Here is a 19,686-nt window from a genome sequence, read left to right as displayed (position 1 = left end):
GGGATCATTAAATAATAATTTTTGTACTCGTAGGTCGACTTGACTAAGCGTTGTGGTTGAATCTACCCGTGGGTGGTTTGATCTACTGGTCACAGTCGTAAATAGTCGAATTATCTTTTCCCCCACAAATGCTGCTATCGTTATTATTGTAATGATGCTGTTAACGTCATCGTGATTTAAAGATGTTTATATTTTATATATTTCATTACAAAATACACTTATTATTTCACAAAATAGCACAAAAAGCTGAGAAGGAAAACATTTTAAGATTAAGAAACTTTATTTAGGAACAACAAAGTAATGATAGAACTAGTTAAGTATATTAACAACATAATATAAATTTTGTGAAATGCATTAAGCACACTCATGTTGTTGACACCGGGATAAAAATACAAAAAAGGTTAATGTGACATAGTGTAGTTAGTGTATTACATATGGAAATGTTTATATACTAAGTTAAATCTTGTGACATATCTTGTTAATGTAACATGTCATGTACAGTGAAATGTGACTAAGTAAATTGTCACTTGAACTGTAACATGTCTGTGAAGGTGGCAAGAACAGGCAGCGATGTGATTATCTAGATGATAGCTACAACCTCACTCTCTCTCGTCCCTCTGTGGCGAAGACAAGGCTAGTATCTGTAGTAGCATCCATTTTCGGTGCAGTAGTAAGTGCCGAATAAGGATCTGGTTCCAAAAGCAATAAAGACCCCGACCATGGCCCAGGTGATGATGCCGAAGAAGATGGTGAAGGCGAGGAGGATCCAGACGATGGAGACAGAGTGGCGGGCGTGCTCGAACTTACTGTCCAGCACATACATGCGAGCCTGTGGACAGTTGTTACACATTAATGGCTGCTTAAAAAATTCACAGGCTTTTATGGTCTGCTTATTAAATATTATTAAAAATCCCAGTTTTTACATAGTTCAGAGTGATTAAGAATAAACAAATTGCAAATGTTATGAAAGTAAACCTCATCCTCAATTCCTTTTTGCACCTTCACTTTCTCCAAATACTGAGATAAATACGGTATACAAGATACCAACCGTTTGAATCAATCTCTTAATTAAAGTACATAGACGACTTGTAGCCGTGTTCATGAAGCCAAGGTAAGTTGTTATCTAGAGGCAAAATGGATAACTCAAAGAAACAACTTCTCGTCTCCGTAGTTATGACCAATATTCGTGACTCGAGGATATAGGTTTATCTTATTTTACAGTTAAAGTCTTTAAGCAGTTTTGTGTGGTAACAAGAACAGATTTTAGAGTGTACTGCCTCTAGTTTTATTTTTAATCTTTCTTCAATAAAAATACAAACGCAATATAAGGCTCTGATTAATTTCTCTTAAGAACTGCTTAACCTTGCCCAACCCCTTGAGATTTCCAAGCAAATCAAAACCCATATTGATACAATTCTACCATAATGTTGTTAACCAAAGTGGCCTTGTTATTACTGTGTATATTTAACAACATATTTTGGAAGTCTGCTGGAGGGCAAATTAAGGATGCCATGACCAGCTGACCACTTTTAAAATAATCTTTCAGCCCCCCTTCCCTGTGCTCTTTCAAAATATGTTTCTGGCAATCGGTGAGATTTTGAGCTACAATAATACTTTTTGCTCTGTGTTTGTCACTCCCTTTAGTCCATTTTATTTGCCCATCTCGAGAATTTCACCACCATAGGGCGAGGTTGGTAGCCTGGAGAGCTGTCTTCTCCGTCTGTCAAATCGTTGCTTCGGGAGAAGCCCTGTGGTTTTTCTTGTTTGGCTTCAAAGATGTTGTGCACATATGCTTTTCTTCAACGCAACACAATCTTCTAATCCATTCTGTTTGTCTCTGAGCTCAGATATTTCCGTACATGTCACTTCTAGGAATTTTGTGATGGAGCAGAGCTCTTCTTTCACAATGCATCTAATGTTCTCTTGCCAGCATTTGTTGTAGGACAATTCTTGTGATGGCGCCGGCGGTGAAGTACGATCAAAAAGTAAAATGGACCAGTGCAGTTTCCAAAGGAAATACAAAAACTATATCACAAAACCCACTTTGTGGGTAAAACTAAATTTTCCAAAGTAACACTTTTATAAAAAGAAACATTTTCATAAGTGTCAACGATCTTAACAAAACAGTAATGAGCTTATAATATATACAGTATATTAATAATAATATTGTAACAACAGCATTGGAGAAATAAATTACGACTTAAAAATAGAGATTATTTCTCGTCTTACCCTCCAGGACACAAGAATACCCGTGATGCCGCACACGAAACAACAGAAGATGGAGCTGAGCACGGACATGACGAGAGCACACTGAGTCTGAGGCTCGGGTACCGTCACCACGGGTTGAGTCACCTGACAACGACAAGCAGTCTACCCGTAAAAGAGTGGCTGGATACCAAGTATTGCCATTGAAATGATCAGTTTTTGATCAGCTAAAGGAAAGAAGACCAGAAAAGAGGAACGAGGGAAAAAAATATAAAAAAAACCCCAGATTTTGTTTAATGCATAGGGGAACTAACTCTGTTAAACTATTAGTGCTTCTCCCCATGCTACTCTCCCCTTCCTCAATAAACGACGTGAAGCTTGATGTAGTTGACTGATGACTAAATTTTTAAATTTTGCATGTCCTAGCGTAAAAAACAATCAGCTAAAATAATTATAAGAATAGAGAATAATAAAATAATATGTCAGACATTTTTTAAGATCACTTTCTTCTCTGTCCCACAAGCTTTGTTGGTAAACTTTACGAAAGCTATTTTTGTTGTTTAAATATCGTGTCACTGTACTTAACATTACAAGCGCTGAACCTTTATAAAGAGATGCTCATTGAAAATGTGGAGTAAACAGGTAAGAAAAATATAAATCAAAGCTCTACCTGCAAGTGCCAGTTAAGATTGTTAATAAAGGAAACTCACCACAACTGTAGGGCCACCCGACATTGGGTAAAACATTTGCATTCCCATCTGCTGGGGTGAAGTGATCACTGCACCACTTCTGTTGGGTACATTTTGATAAGCCGGGTTATAGCCGGGACTTACAACCCCAGGTGTGGACTGGTCGGTTACTTTCAAAAAAATAAATAAAATAAAATTCGTGTTATTTAAGATTCTGATACATTGCGCTTTCTTTAAGATAACCCTGAAACTCAAAAAACAGCAGTCTTAGGAAGGGGTACTTTATTATTTTGTATATCAACAATCTCAAAATTAAAGCTAAATCAAACTTCAGAAAAGAGCCCCAAACCCCTCAAAATATATTTTGTCCAATGAATTGTATTAGTAAGCTGTTTAAGGATAATAAGATTTTAATTTTCTGTAAGACAAAGAGGGAATTATAATCTGGGTCAAGTCAAGGAGTTCATTCTTAAGTCTCATCGAACATATCATGAAATCGAATAACTCGTCCACCCCTGTGTTACATGACTGTTATGTCTCTTCTGTCCTCTAACGCTTTCTTTCTCCAGTCAGTAGATGGTGTAACTTACTCTAATAATAATTAAGGCATTCATGTTACAGCAATTAAAATGGTAAAACTAAAAAGTCATCACACATTCGCACAGTCGCGCGCGCACACATACATACACACAACGGCTGTAGAAAAAAAGATAAAATTTCAGAGACGATTTGAGTGAAGAAAGAGTTGGCTTCCGATAAATATGGAGTGGCAGTGTGTTCCAGGTGAGTGGACCAACTAAAAGATACCCGGATCAAACGCTCGATTCAAGGCATGCAAAGCGTTAGAGGGGTGAGGTAAGCAAGTCGGTGAGTAGAAATGAAGTGAGTTGCACAGGTGACATTAAAATGCGACCAGAAACTAGGATCCAGCAAGAACACAGCAGATGGTGGCTGGTGTGACCAGTGTTTGTATAATGAGACGGGCAGTATTATTTGAACACGGAGAATATTGACAGCACCTAAGAAGTAGTTCGCCTCCTTCGAGCTTACTATAGGAGGCGACTCACTCTACAGTGGCCCACCCTATAAAATTAGGAAGCTATGCAAGAGGAGAGGGCAGACACACATCAAAGATCGATCTATACAATTATTTTAAAGAATTAGCTGTAAGCCAGACTATTCTCCTGACGATAACAAACGTGTTAAAGAACGTGTTCTGTTCATATCATATTTCAACAGGCCACAGACACCACCTGGCAAGTATTTAGTCAATAAATCATTTCTGTACAACATTACCTTGCGGTACCCAGAGGTATTGCAAGCAATTTACAAACAAGACTGATAAATATAAGTTATTTTTGTCACCTGGTTGGTCTGTTGGCATTTGCTGATAACCTGTGCTCGCCATCTTGTTGTTGTTGTCGTGTTGCGTTGGCCTTGGTGAACTGTGAGCCGCTGCACGGCTGTGGTGTTCTTATCATCCGGTGTCAGGCACTGATGCTACCTCCCTCTTATTTGTACCCCATGGGCTGTATACTTTCCTACCTTCATAAAATGCACTACAATATCAGTTTGTCCCACAATGCAGCTAGGATGCAGCTTACAAAGTTATAACTAATAAATAATCAAAACACTATTTCACAAAGTAAACAACACAGCCACATACTTATACCCCCATTTTGAATGCCCGAAATTCCTGCCTTCACATTTGAACTACTTTTCTCACCTGCTGTGAGATAAGAGGTTAGAATGGAAACTACGTCTCGATGTATCCGGGTACATATCAATCGCAGGTGTAATGGAATAAAAAATGTTCAGGGGAACACTTGTCAACTGCACCTTCCTAAGGGATACACATTGATTCTATTTTAATCTTCGAGACTGTGTATTGTTTTAAAGGTCTAGTGGGGTTCAAGATGGATTTCTAATAATTGAGTAGAGCTCAGATACTATTTCTCACAATGATTTATTGTAGCTTACATTATGTCTTATTTATAACTTACATTCTACAAAGCTACACAAACAGAGGTTAAAGCACATACATCAGGGTTATATATATGTATGAATATTTTTGTGAAGGGCTTAACTAGAAAAAGAAGCTCAGAGCATATATATACACACAGGAGGGTTATATTATATTCCGTTTTATCTGGGAGAAATATCCCTCACTGACCCTTACCAATCATGACAGTAAAATTTTGCCCCTACTAGTACTTTAACCTGGCTCAATCTTGTCAAACTAAGAAACTGGGGTTGAATAAAAAGGCTGCAAACTGCTATAAAGTGTCAGATGTCAGTCTGCTAGCTGTGTGGTTGCTCACAATATACTGTACTGATTTTCCCACACAAGCTGGTAGTAGTCTAGTTGTGTGTTTACTCACAATATACTGACTTTTCCCACATAAGCTGGTAGTAGTTGTGTATAGAAATAGTTAGGAGGGACATGAAGTCACCCTGACCAATTTATCTTTTTTTAACAGGTGTTGTTGAAAAAATTTCTGAAAGATTTTTAAGAGAAATGTTTGATTGTAGTCGTTTAGCTACTTCTAAAAAAATTGGAGGTTGAAGATTTTAAAAAGAAATTGAAAAAAAGCTCATAATTTTCAATGTGAACATGCACTTTAGGAGATAGTAGTAATAAAAGAGTAGACACACCTAAAGATTATAAACACGCAAATACAAAGACCTGGGCAATGACAAGAAACAGCTTTACAGGAAATGTTTGTTCTGTTAAAAGTTCATAAATAAGAACAAAATAACGCTTTAATGGCACAGTAAAGACTGTTTTAAGTTTGGAGTAAACAAGAATAAATGCAAAGCTCACATACCCTGTAGAACACTGGGAAATGAGAGCAGTCTGGGATACCTTCAACTTTAATATTTTGTGAAGAGGTCAAACCTGCACTGGTACACACTGACTCGTGTACATGTTTCTGGGTGGATTCAGACGGTGCACACGGAGGTTCACGCGAGGGTGGGAATAATGTGTTTGTCAGAAAATGAGGTCAGCTCTACCCCGGGTGGAGGCGTTTTGCATATTTTCCTGGTATTTTGATTACATGGAAAGAGCTGATGGCAAGTTCCCCCCTGGTGTATGCACCTAACTGTGAAGTTCATGGCTAGTGTGCGTTTTTACTCTGAAGATATGGAACTATTTTCACCTGTCACCTCTGTGGACATCATGGAGAGTAGGAGGGAAGGACCAAGCTAAAACAATTCTAGATTAAAAAAACAACAACAACAACTCAGTATAAAGAACATTGTCGAGAACTTTATCGCATTATCTTTAAAGTTTTCACTTTCATTTACATAAAATAACACAACAAACCTGAGAAGGAAAATATTTTAAGATTAAGAACTTTATTTAGGAACAACAAAGCAATGGTAGAACTAGTTAAGTATATTAACAAAGTAATATAAGTTTTGTAAAAGGTATTAATCACATTCGTGTTTTTTTTTACACCTGGATAGAAATACAAAAATGTTGATGTGACAAGTACCATAGTGTAGTAAATTTTTTACATTATTTAAATGTGTATATACTAAGTTAAACCTCATGATCTCTTGTTACTGTAACATGCAATATACAGTGAAATGACTTAGTAAATTGTCACTTGAGCTGTCACATGTTACAGACAAGACTAGTATCTGTAGTAGCATCCATTATTGTTACAGTAGTAAGTGCCGAATAAGGATCTGGTTCCAACCGCTATATAGACCCCGACCATGGCCCAGGTGATGATGCCGAAGAAGATGGTGAAGGCGAGGAGGATCCAGACGATGGAGACAGAGTGGCGGGCGTGCTCGAACTTACTGTCCAGCACGTACATGCGAGCCTGTGGACAGTTGTTACACATTAATTACTGCTTACAACAGGCTTCTATTGTCTGTAGAAAATACTTCACAGACTGCTTTCTAACTGTTATAAAATATTATTAGTTTATGGAGTTCACACTGATTAAGTATAAATAAATTTCAACAGCAATTAAAGTAAACCTGACCCTTAATTCCTTCTTTATTGTTTACTTATTTTAAATACTTTTTGCAGACATGCAGAAAAGTGGTAAACTGAAAAAAATAATTTGAGTGAAAGAGTACAAGTTGTATGTTTTTTACGGTAAAGAAGATATGTTTCAATTAATTTCCGAATAGAGTATCAGTGATATCAACAACACATTAAAATACAATACATTAATAGTAATACTGTAACAGCAGATCGTACAACATGTTAAATCATAAGATAATTAGATTAAAATTAGAGATTATTTCTTATCTTACCCTCCAGGACACGAGAATACCGGTGATGCCGCACACGAAACAACAGAAGATGGAGCTGAGCACGGACATGACGAGAGCACACTGAGTCTGAGGCTCGGGTACCGTCACCACGGGTTGAGTCACCTACACAATAACAAGCAGTCTACCCGTAAAAGAGTGACTGGATACCAAGTATTGCCATTGAAATGTTCAGCTTGTGATCAGCTAAAGGCTAGAGGATCAGTAACAAGGAAAGAGGGGAAAAAATAACGGATTTATTTTTTAAATGAATAGGGGAACTAACGGTCTTAAACTATAAGTGCTTCATCCGATTCTAATAACAATAATGAGGATTTCCTAAATATTTTGCTCAGAGAGCTTAACATAGTTCATATATAAACAACCATACAAATATGTCCTGCTCTCCCTTTTCCCATTAAAGGACATGAAACTTAGTAGTTGACAGTGACTTCAAGGAATAGAAACTAAATTTTACATTTTTCATATCTGGCAAGAAAATGAGAACATAATACTAAAATAATATGTCAGAAAGTTTTTTTGTTGAAGACCACTTTCTTCTCTGTCCCACAAGCTTTGTTGGTAAACTTTACGAAAGCTATTGATGTTGTTTAAATATCGTGTCTCTATACTTAACATTACAAGAGATGAACATTTATAAAGAGATGCTCGTTGGAAATGTGGAGTAAAAAGGTAAGCAAAAATATAAATCAAAGTTTTACTTGCAAGTGCCAGTTAAAATCGTTAATAAAAGAAACTCACCACAACTGTAGGGCCACCCGACATTGGGTGAAGCATTTGCATTCCCATTTGTTGGGGTGTGGTGATCACTGCACCACTTCTGTTGGGTACATTGTGATAAGCCATGTTATAGCCGGGACTTACAGCTCCAAAAGCGGACTGCTCGGTTCCTTTCAAAATAAAAACAGTCAAATTGGTATTAACATGCTGATATATTAAGCTCTTTTTAAGACAACCCTGAATTTTGATAGAAAGGGGTACTTTTTTTATTTTGTACATTAATACTCTCAAAATTAAAGGGAAATCAAGATTAAAAATTGGAAAAATTAATTTCTTTTAGAATAAACCTACAAATCTTTCTTTGTCCAGTAAATTATATTTGTAATTTGTTTAAGAACGATAGCCTTAAATTTTCTGCAGAAAAAAGAGGGAATTATAATCTGGGTTAAGTCAAGGAGTACATTTGTAAGTCTGGTGCTTAGAGTTAGGAAAGTAGAGAGTGATGTCCCTTCGCCTAATGATGGAGAGTGATGTCCCCTCGCCATGCTCTCCTTCGCTTTTCGTCTTTACCTGTTAATCTGAGTTCAAGATTTTTGTGCAATGTTGATTGCCATAAGGCAATTTCACATATTCCCGGATTTAATTTTGTGTCTGTGCCGCTTTTCATCTTTTCTACACCATTTTATTTCTACCACCACGTCAGCGCCATCTTGCCATAACTGACATTTTTGACCTGATATCAGCAGTGGCAACCAGACTGATTCATTTTCTACAATTGCTCCAGAAAGTTTTGATGGGGAGCTAACCCAGAACAACAATATATATTCTCACGGGATGTTTAGTTACCGTGCAACGAAACAATAGAACTTTCTTCCTTTCCATATCCGCCATCCACCTACAGTTGAATCCTTTAAATTTGCACTGAAAACACACCTCTTCCTTGAGCATTACTCCTAACAACAGTCCACAAAATGCTTGTCCTTTTCAAACCTCTCTTTCCTTTTCCGCTTATTGTTACTTTCCTACTCGTCTTCCTTTGCAGAATCACGATCCCCCCAGTTCTTGTTACTTGTTTTTTTGTTTGTTTTTTTGTTTTATATACTCCTGGACATTGTCTTCTACTCGTCGTCAGTACTGTTGTTTATTCTTCTGTTCCTTGTATGCTGTCTCATTCCTGTGAGTTTTCGCAATATAAATCTTTATTTATTATTATTTCTCAACAAACACATGTCATGAAATGGACTGTGCCGCTCCTTTGTCATGTGATTGCTATGTCTCTCTTTCTTTCTCAAGTCAAAAAGAGAATGGTCAAATAGTGGTGTAACCAGATAATGATAGTTTCAGTAATAAAGGTATTTATAAAGAGCATTCTTGTCATGGATATTCAAGCGGCATATAAAAGAACTCACATTCGCACACCCACCCCACAAAGGCATGTACCTCTCTCTCTCTCTCACACACAATGGCAGTAGAAAAAAGGTTATTTCAGAAATAGTTTAAAAGAAAGAGTGGAGTGGAAGTTTGTTCCAGGTATGTGGACCAACGAAAAGGAAGGCGATCCAAGGCACACTACACGTGAGGCAGTGAGTAGAAATAAATGCCTTATACAGGTGAGCGAAATTAGAGCCAATGAGACACTTACAACAGAGCACAGGTGACATTAAAAAGCGACCTAGAAGCTATGATCCAGCAAGAACACAGCAAGATGGTGGCTGGTGTGATCAGTATTTGATAATTTGAGACAGGCAGCAGGAGAATATTGACAGCACCGGGTAGGGCAGTGAGAAATAGTTCGCCTCGGTGAGCTTACTATAGGAGGCGACTCACTTGACAGAGGCCCACCCTCTAGAATCTGGAAGCTAGAGGAGATGGCGGACACGGAATCAAAGATATATAAATTTTTTTTAAAGAATTAGCTGTAAGCCAGACTATTCTCCTGACAATAATAAACCTGTTAAAGGACGAGTTCTGTTCACATCAAATTGCAAGAGGCTCCAGCCGCCACCTGGCAAGTATTTAGGCAATAAATCATTTCTGTACAACATTTTCTTATTGTACCCAGAGTTATTGTAAGCCATTTGCAAACCCTAAAGAAAAATAGAAGCTATTCTGTCACCTGGCTGGTCTGTCGACGTTTGCTGATAAGCTGCACTCGCCATCTTGTGGTCGTTGTTGCAGTGTCACGTGGGTCTTGCTGTGAGCTGCTGCACGCTGGTGGTCTGCACGGCCGGTGTAGTGCACTGAAGTTACCTCCTTCTTATTTGTATCCTGTGGGATAAATATTACTACTATATAAGTTTATGTTTTAAAATGCAGTTGGTAGCTTTTTATAATGGCCACCAGTTACAGAGTTTTATCTGTTCCGATAATTTTGGATATTTGAAACAGGCTGTCGGTATTTCCAGAATGTCAGACTATGTCAGACTAACATTAAACGAGTATAAGTTGTACCTAAATTATTCTGTTCTTCCTACCTTCACCTTGGATATAATGTTTCTACAGGTTAAGAAGGGAGACTACAGTTTGATGTATCCGGGTAGATGGTAATACCAGGTACACACGTGGTGTAAGGGAGTAATACCTGTTCAGGTGGAAGACAAGAGATGTGTACCTTCCTAAAATGATACACATGGTTAATAAATGAATGGGGTGCATACTGCGTCACACAGTGTCAGATGCCTGTGGCCTGGTTGTGTGTTTACTCATTATTTCGTCACGTGACTCACATGGGCTGGTAATAGTTGCGTTATCTAATGAAAGACGGAAGAAGGACACGAGGACACGCTGATTTATTTCTTTTTCTAGATGATCATAAAATCCTGGTCAATGAAAAAAAATTTTTTTTTTACAGAAATTGTATGTGCTCTGTTAAAAACACAAACATAATAACATAATGAAGGTTTATTTACATAGTAAAGACTGTTTTACGTTTGTGGTAAATAACAATAAATACAAAGCTCACACATCCTTTAGGACACGGGGGAATGGGAGCAGTCTGGGATACCTGTAACTTTAATATTTTGTGAAGAGGTAAAACCTTCACGGGTGCAAACTGACTCATGGACATGTTTCTGGGAATAATGTGTTTGTCGGAGAAATAGGTCAGCTTTCTACCCCGGGTGAAGGGGTTCAGCAAGGGTAAGTCTTTGTTAAGCCGATAACGTTCAGACAGTTGCTGGGGGAAGAACAACTGGCTGCACAGTGTTTTATGCACCTTGTCGCGGATCGCCCCCAGCGTCGCCGGGTGCACGCTGCCAACCGCTCACACACCCGGCACGAACACACACCCGCTCGCTCAGCGAGAGGCGGGACACCACGTGACCGTCCAACAAGCAGCAGACAGCATTGAGCAGACGACGCGTGACGTAGCTTGGGCATGACGTAGCAAGGGGATGACGTAGCAAGGGGATGACGTCAGGCGTCGCTACAGTCAGCGAGAAAAGGCCTCGACCTTTCCCCTCCCCGACCCACGAACCGGGTAAAAATAGCCTGGACTATGACGTCAACGTCGTCTGCTGTCTAACTTAATGGCTTAGCGCACGTGAAGAACTAAAGACTAGTCTGATAAATCGTGGTTTGTCGACCAGTCTGGAGAGTTTATATGTATTTGTAGCAGGAAGATAATCGCAATGCTTCATGTTCTGTCACTAAGATATTAGTTTTCTTCTTTTCGAGAATATTTTGTTTTGCGTTTGGCTTGGATTACGAGTTGTTTCCCTTACTTCATAGCAAGAAAAGAAAAACAAAATTGTGTAGAACAGAGAGAACGGGTAGCCCAGGACTGACCTTGTGATGTGTAGAGAGAAGGGACGGGGTGGATGCTGTGTTTGCAGGTGTACATCGTTGTTCGTAACGTTTATACAGTTTCGTCACGTGACCAACAAGTTCTAAAAACAGCTTCTTTTTTTGAGGCGAAACATAAAAGGACACGAAGTCACATTGACACTACTTAAACGAGAGTTGCCAAGAGATTTCTGAAAACTTGTCAAGACAAACGGAATACTTGATTGCAGTCGTCTAGTCACCTCCAGTCCCACGCAAAATATTTTCTAAAGATTTTAAATTTGTCTTTACATAAAAGTGATAACATACGTTCCTTACAAGTCAAACTAGCGCAGCTTTTAAAAATTAAACAAGGAACAAGAAACACACACACACACACACAAACACGCACATGGTCTCTGAGAGTATTGTCATTCACACGCTTCACTTCATTAGTCGATGACCGCTAGAGAAAGTGTTTACTAGGTAGGCTATCATCATTCGAGCATTTCTCAACCCTTTCCATGACAAAAACAAAATCAGCTTTTTTAGATATAAAAACGCATTTTATTAATAAGCAGTGGACTAGAGAGCTTAATGAGTAGATTGATAATATACTTATAATGTATTCAATGAAAAAAAGAACATTTTTGTCGTGTTAAAATAAAATTACAATGGTTAGGTCTCAAGTCCAAAGCCTACTTGTTGTATGACAGTTGAAATTTCCAAAATTTATTAAATCAGTGTGACAAAACCAGATTTAGGTGTGGCTGTAGTTAACGACAAGGGAAGTCCGTTGTTTTGCTGGACTTTCATCTAGAGTATATTCTACCTACTCGCTATCCCTTTGTTACAAAGAGGTGATAAGTATTTGCTGTAGCATCATTTGACCCTAGAAATATGAGGGCGAAGTAATCTTCTCGATCAAAATAGAAGATAGCCCCGATCATGGACTGCATGGTATTTAGAGGAAGATGATGAAAGCGTAAAGAATTTAGACGATGTAGACGGAATGATGAACGCGAGGAAATTTATTATTCAGGATGTACAGGTAATCTTGTCTGACAGACCTTAGAGTTAGAGAACATGCATGAAACAAATGCAGGCTTCCATTGTCTACAGGAGAGTTTCCTGAATATGTTTATAACACAGAGTTCATAGTTCAGACTGAAAACAAAATACCACAGTTATTGAAAGATAGATAACAGATGACACCTACAACCTCTCGACCCTTTTCTCATCACTCTGTGACAAAGACAAGGCTAGCATCTGTAGTAGCATCCATTGTTGCTGCAGTAAAGTCTGCAGAATAAATATTTAGTACCAACAGCCGTATAGATGCCGACCATGATCCAGGTGATGATGCCAAAGAAGATGGTGAAAGCGAAGAGAATCCACACGATGTTGACTGAGTGACGAGCGTGCTCTAGTTTATTCTCCAGGACATAGAGGCGAGCCTGTGGACAGACAGTAGACATGGAGATTACACAACACAGGTTTCATAGTTTGTAGAAATGATCTTCCTGTCTGCTTCCTAAACGTTTATCAAAAAATCCCTCGTCTATGTTCCAAGTGACTGAGCAGAAATAAGTTTCCACAGTTATTGAAGTAAACCTGAATTTCCGTTAACTTGTAATAAATATCAAACTGACACCGTCAGCAGTAAACTGAAAGTGAGTTGTTAGTCAGCATTCAGTCGGTAGTCAGGCTAGAAATTTTTTTCGTGTATTTATTTATTTACTTTTTTTCACGTTCATGTTCCGTTGTATTTTAAATATTCTTTGAAAACTTAAGCTTAACCCCGTCAAATGCCTTCCTTCGTTAACAGAGATAAGACTAGTTTTTGAATCTTGAGGAAGAATTCTTAATCTTTTTTATTTCCAAGCGATAAATGTGCTTTTAAAATGATTTGAATAAATGAGTACAAGAAGTGAAAAAAATGATGTGAATGCTTCTTAATTAATTTCTTCATACAACTGAGGAAAAGTATTAGTGATATTAACAAAACAGTAACGACTGTCCAGCCAACAATAGTACTATAACAGCTGTATAGGAGAAATACCTTCAGTTGTGACAGAATAAAATCATTCTTACCCTCCAGGACACAAGAATACCCATGATGCCGCACATAAAACAACAGAAGATGGAGCTGAGCACGGACATGACGAGAGCACACTGAGTCTGAGGCTCGGGTACATTCATCATTGGCTGGGTCACCTGCACAATAACAACTAGTTTGTGTAAGTCAAAGAACTCATCACCTTAAAGTATTCTATAATTAGTTACAAGGAAAAACAGCAAAACGTAATGTGGTGAGTATGTAGAGTGATTACTACTCAAGACTTACATAAAGTTCACCCGATTCTGTATTCCCCGATATTAATGGCAACTAGACTTTGATGTTTTAGCCAGTCACATAAAGAATACATCTTAATTCTGCCCACCTGAATGCAGAATACATCTTTTTGAGATATAGAGAATAATAAAACAGCTTGTGAGGCATCGTTCTTGTTCTATGAATCTCGCGTCTATGTGCTTAATGTTATGAGCTCTGTGATATCAAATTAGAATATATATAATTTGAAAGATTGAGAGAAAAGGTAAAAATTGACATAAAATATGTTTTAAGTACAAATACAAATAAAAATGGACAAAGAAAAATGCTCACCACAACCGTGGGGCCACCTGTCATTGGCTGTATCACTTGTATTCCTCTTTGTTGGGGAGCGGAGATCACTGCACCATACTGACCTCCTGGGTTATAGCCGGGACTTGCCATCCCATAGGCAGGCTGGTCTGTCACTTAAAAAATGAAAACAACAATAAAAGTTTTATTCTATGACATACTGATTTACTGAACTTACTGTTAAGACTGCTCAGAAACTCAGAAACAGTGTCTTCATAGGATAGTACAAATTTTTAAGACGGACAACATTCATAAACATGGACTGATGTCATCACTTGTCCAGAACGCAGTCTGTACCCTCTTGGGTTTCAGGGACCTTTTCTCTAGTTTGGCTTGGTCAGCTGACATGACTCACAATGTAAGACCGGTCTTCAGGTGGTCGAGTGAACAGAATGAACTGGAAGGCATACGTCAGAGAATGGACTTGTCCTGTCAGCAAGGACTTGCCCACCAGTCCTCAAGAACGACTTAAGTCAGTGTCTAACCGGGTAGCCTTATGACAGGGTTCGGCTACTGTGCAACTAATATGTAATGAATGACGACGACGACGACGACGACGACGACGACGACGACGATGATGATGATGATGATGATTAAGTCATATATAAAGACAAAAAAGAAATGTGATCAGTTAACCCATCTGGTCCTCCATTGCTCTTTTCTTCCAAATGACAACCCAAAGGATTTGTCATTGTGCTGAGCTGCACTTCTAAAACCGAAACAGCAAAACAATGACAAAGGGAACAGAACCTGGCCTCGGGAAAAGGAAAGAGCACGAAACTGGAAAATATATTCGGAAAGATAGTGTCCGGCTCACGAGAAGGCAACAATAAACACATTTTAGGAAGATGTGAAGAGACTGTGACCGACCCACAATAAGGTGAAAATAAACACATGTCATAAAATTGATGCTTTTTATGGTATACCTGTTTGATATTAGTAAATGTCTTTTTATGGTTACTCGTGTCTCTCCTCCTTTATCCAATCAACAAGACAATTGTCAATAAAAATGAAAACTTTTGGATGTCGTTTTCGCATGACATTATTTTAAGACAAGAAAACTTGCAACAGCTTGTATGTAGTTAAGCAATAAATTCATTTTGTTCAACATGTCTTTAAAAAGCAGAGGAACCAAAAATGTTATTGTAAGCAACTTGCTATCAAAAACAATAAAATATTACTTTTCTCACATATTGGGTCTGTCGACATTTGCTGATAGCCTGCGCTAGCCATCTTGATGATGTAGGACAGAGAATATTAGTGTTGCCCGGATGTTGCTGAAGCTGATGAGTCACTCAAGGGTTTGCCGGTGTAATGGTGTAATGTACTGCCTTTACCTCCTTCGTATTTGTACCTTTTGGGCAAATATCTTATATTTTCTAATACATATCACAATACAGTTTAACTTTATTTGTCCCAGATGTTTACACAGTTGCAGCTAATCAATAATCATTAACACCCAAACATAATTAGTGACAAATGCTTGATTGCAGTTTGACATAAGGGAACCTATTAAATATTTTTGGTAAAGGTTAATAATAATAATAATAATAATAATAATAATAATAATAATAATAATAATAATAATAATAATAATAATAATAATAATAATAATAATAATAATAATAATAATAATAATAATAATAATAATAAAAAAATCGCGATATTTGTACAGCCCACACTCAGACTCATAAGGAGCATGCTAGTAGCACTTAAGAACAATAACGAGACATAGACAGCACACGAGGGCCAAAAGAATAAACAAACAACAGATACACGATGGAAGGATAAATACCAGGCCCGACGATGAATACAAAACAAATACAGACAACAAGAAAATGAACCAAGTAACAAGGACTGAGAGTATCACTATGTTACAAAGGAAGACGAAGAGGGAAGTAGCGATCAACGGAGAAGGGCGTGTAAAAGGTCAAAAGGACAAGCATTGTGTTGTGAGAATAAGGAAACTGTAGTCTGGCTGAGGACGATAAGTAGATAATTTACCACTGTATAGGTTCAGGAGGAGTACAGTTAAAAGATTATTTACGACATAAAAGCGTTTACTTAAAAAAAAAACGCAGACTGTCAGAAAATGTGGAGACATGTTTGAAAGATGTCTGTTGTAAGTTTTATTGCAGTGCGTTTCACGAAAATTTGTGTAACCTAGCAAAATTTTATCACCAGTTGATTTTGCCGACACCAGGGGTTGGGGGCATTTCCTGGATACTAACGGGCAAAAAACGCTTATAAAATCTTAGTGACTTAGCGAGCTGTTAGGTTTTAACATCCGGATTACATACGCCCCCTACAGGTCAAAGTAACACAACTTTTAAAACAATAATTAAACAAGGAATAAGAAACGGAGAACACAAACACAATCATCGTCATCTCTATGAGTACTGTCATTCACATTTTTCATTTTATTAGTTGATTAAAGCCCATTAAGAACTATTTGAGCATCTCTGACACCCTTACCATCACAAAAACAACAAATATTTTTGGGATATACAAATATACTTTATTAATAAGCAGCAGATTAGATAACTTGTTCAATATATTGATAATATACTAATGTATTTATTAAAAATAGAACATTTTCGGCATTTTTTTACAAAATATATGTTAAGTGTCACGTCTCATACTCTACTTACTCCAGGACTTTTGTAAGTTTGCAAAATTTATTAAATGAATAAAAGAAATTTGTACAAAATTTTGTGAAATCTCCTCTTAATGCGACATGACCAACCAATTCACTAAAACGGGACAAAACCAGGTTTAACAGTGTAATTCTGTGTAGCACTCCTTTAAAATCGAAAGGAAAGTCAGTTGTTTTGCTGGACTTTCATCGAGAGTATTATTAAAACTGCCTTCTGTCCATTTGTTATAAAATATGGTCATGATCCTTTATTCCTGCAGAATTAAAGACCATACAAGGTTATGGATCAAAATAGAAGATAGCCCCGATCATGCACTGCATGGTATTTAGAGGAAGATGATGAAAGCGTAAAGAATTCAGACGATGTAGACTGAACGACGAGCGCGAGGAAATTTATTATTCAGGATGTACAGGCAAGACTCACAGAGGTTAGAGAACATGTCTGTGACAAAGACAAGGCTAGCATCTGTAGTAGCATCCACTGCTGCTGCAGTAATAGCTGCAGAATAAATATTTAGTACCAATAGCCACATAGACGGCGACCACGATCCAGGTGATGATGCCAAAGATGATGGTGAAAGCGAAGAGAATCCACACGATGTTGACTGAGTGACGAGCGTGCTCCAGTTTATTGTCCAGGACATAGAGGCGAGCCTGTGGACAGACAGTAAACATGGCTGCTCATATACCCTTCATCTATCTTCCGAGTAATTGAGCAGAAATAAGTTTCCACAGTTATGGAAGTAAACCTAAATTTCCCTTTTTCCTTTCACTTGAAATAAATATCAAACTAATACTTACTTGTGCAGTAAAACCAAACGTTAGTTTTAGTCAGTATCCAGTCAGTAGTCAGCTTAGAAATATTTTACTTTTCGTTATTTTTATTCTATTAATTTTTTTTCCTTTTCATGCTCCTCTGTAAGCTTAGAAGACTGTTGAAGACACTATTTTAAATATTCTTTGTAAAGTGAACCTGAATCATCCTCGGAGAATACCTTCTTTGAAATGGTGATATGAATTTTATCTTATCTTCAGGAAGAATTTTTAATCTTTTCTCTCTTCAAGCAACAAACGGGCTTATAAACTTATCGACGAATAACAAATGAGTACAATAGGTTTTTTAAATATGATCAACAAAATGTGAATGCTTCTAAATTAATTTCTAAGTACACTTGTGAAAAAGTATCACTTATATCAATATAACAGTAATGACTCTTTAATTAATACGGTTCTTCAATAATAATTCTATAACAGCAGTACCGGAGACGTTCGATGAATTGTAACAGAATAAAATCAGAGATTATTTCTCGTCTTACCCTCCAGGACACGAGAATACCCATGATGCCGCACACAAAACAACAGAAGATGGAGCTGAGCACGGACATGATGAGAGCACACTGAGTCTGAGGCTCGGGTACATTCACCACCGGCTGTGTCACCTACACAATACCAATCAGCTTATATGAGTAAATAAATAAACTTGTATAAAGAACGCAACACTATCATGTGTTCTAGGGGAGGCTACTGCTCTAGTTCACCTGATCATTGTTGCCTCCCTTGAATGGGATGTAAGTGTGAATAATTTATATAATGACGTCAAATAATAATATACAATAATTCTGAATACCTTCATGAACAATAGAGTAAAATAATTTTGAAAAATAAAACACTTATGAGATATTCTTGTTTTATAAATCTATGTACTTACCCTTATGTACTCTGTGATTTCAAATTAAAATGTAAAGTATTTGAAAGATAGAGAGAAAAGATAAGAAATGATATAAAATCTGTTTTTAGTACAAATACAAGTAGAAATGTACAAAGAAAGAAGCTCACCACAACCGTGGGACCACCTGTCATTGGGTGTATCACTTGTATTTCCCTTTGTTGGGGAGCTGTGATCACTGCACCATACTGACCTCCTGGGTTATACCCGGCACTCGGGACCGCAAAGGCAGGCTGGTCGGGTACTTATATACAAAGTTAAAGAATTTTTTTAAACGTGGATCGACGAAGAAAGGTGAGACAACAAAAAGACAAAAAATATAATTTTTCTCAGAGTCAAAAGTAAACGCAAATCTTTCTCGGCACAAGAAATTTGTAAATTGCATAAACATGAATTGGAATTAGGTTTTATCTCTAGCATAACAGAATTTATGATGGTATATAGTAAAAGGTTTTAAATGAACTTTTTGTACAAAAAGGATTCTGCTTAGACAGAATGCTCACAGAATAGATAATTTAGCGACAGGCGAACTTGCCCAGTCTGTATGTAGTTAAAAGATAAATTAATTTTGTGCAACATGTCTTGAAAAAGCAGAACAAAAATTTGTTGTAAGCAACTTGTTATCAAGAAATATAAAATATTACTTTTGTCACCTATTGGGTCTGTCGACATTTGCTGATAACTTGCGCTAGCCATTTTGATGATGTAGATCAGAGAATATTACTGTTGCCCGGATGTTGCTGAAGCTGATAAGTCACTCAAGGGTTGTAGTGTCCTTTGCCGGTGTAAGAGTGTAATGTACTGCCTTTACCTCCTTCGTATTAGTACCCCTTGGGTAGATATTTTATGCTCCATAAAACATATCACAATACAGTTTTTTTGTCCCAAGGGACGGTCCACACAATTATAACTAATCAGTAATCATTCATAATAATTCAGACCCCTA

At 37.5% G+C, this 19,686-nt stretch overlaps 4 protein-coding genes across 5 annotated transcripts; all 4 read right to left on the bottom strand.

Annotated features, from left to right (window-relative positions):
* Window positions 1-261: 261 nt before the first annotated feature.
* Window positions 262-4,559, bottom strand: LOC112577229. The gene is made up of 4 exons (XM_025260258.1): window positions 4,260-4,559; window positions 2,916-3,064; window positions 2,230-2,352; window positions 262-829 (listed from the first exon to the last, which is right to left on the bottom strand). The coding sequence occupies exons 1-4, from the start codon at window positions 4,300-4,302 to the stop codon at window positions 635-637; spliced, it is 510 nt and encodes a 169-aa protein (XP_025116043.1). The 5' UTR covers window positions 4,303-4,559; the 3' UTR covers window positions 262-634.
* A 1,591-nt stretch (window positions 4,560-6,150) lies between these two features.
* On the bottom strand, window positions 6,151-10,290 carry LOC112577228. The gene is made up of 4 exons (XM_025260256.1): window positions 10,027-10,290; window positions 7,932-8,080; window positions 7,173-7,295; window positions 6,151-6,730 (listed from the first exon to the last, which is right to left on the bottom strand). The coding sequence occupies exons 1-4, from the start codon at window positions 10,067-10,069 to the stop codon at window positions 6,536-6,538; spliced, it is 510 nt and encodes a 169-aa protein (XP_025116041.1). The 5' UTR covers window positions 10,070-10,290; the 3' UTR covers window positions 6,151-6,535.
* Window positions 10,291-12,233: 1,943 nt separating this feature from the next.
* Window positions 12,234-15,684, bottom strand: LOC112577230. Its single transcript, XM_025260259.1, has 4 exons — window positions 15,540-15,684; window positions 14,341-14,474; window positions 13,767-13,889; window positions 12,234-13,129 (listed from the first exon to the last, which is right to left on the bottom strand). The coding sequence occupies exons 1-4, from the start codon at window positions 15,589-15,591 to the stop codon at window positions 12,935-12,937; spliced, it is 504 nt and encodes a 167-aa protein (XP_025116044.1). The 5' UTR covers window positions 15,592-15,684; the 3' UTR covers window positions 12,234-12,934.
* A 1,178-nt stretch (window positions 15,685-16,862) lies between these two features.
* Window positions 16,863-19,508, bottom strand: LOC112576957. Of its 2 annotated transcripts, none has more exons than XM_025259850.1 (4): window positions 19,394-19,508; window positions 18,851-18,984; window positions 18,331-18,453; window positions 16,863-17,668 (listed from the first exon to the last, which is right to left on the bottom strand). In XM_025259850.1, the coding sequence occupies exons 1-4, from the start codon at window positions 19,434-19,436 to the stop codon at window positions 17,474-17,476; spliced, it is 495 nt and encodes a 164-aa protein (XP_025115635.1). In that variant the 5' UTR covers window positions 19,437-19,508; the 3' UTR covers window positions 16,863-17,473. The 2 variants fall into 2 exon arrangements, with proteins under 2 accessions (XP_025115635.1, XP_025115634.1); XM_025259849.1 differs by having other exon boundaries at window positions 19,385-19,487.
* Window positions 19,509-19,686: the final 178 nt, after the last annotated feature.

Source organism: Pomacea canaliculata, linkage group LG12, assembly GCF_003073045.1.
Source record: "Pomacea canaliculata isolate SZHN2017 linkage group LG12, ASM307304v1, whole genome shotgun sequence".
NCBI classification, from domain to species: domain Eukaryota; kingdom Metazoa; phylum Mollusca; class Gastropoda; order Architaenioglossa; family Ampullariidae; genus Pomacea; species Pomacea canaliculata.
Note: the sequence above shows the minus strand (reverse complement) of the source record. Positions and strands in the feature narration are given on the sequence as shown.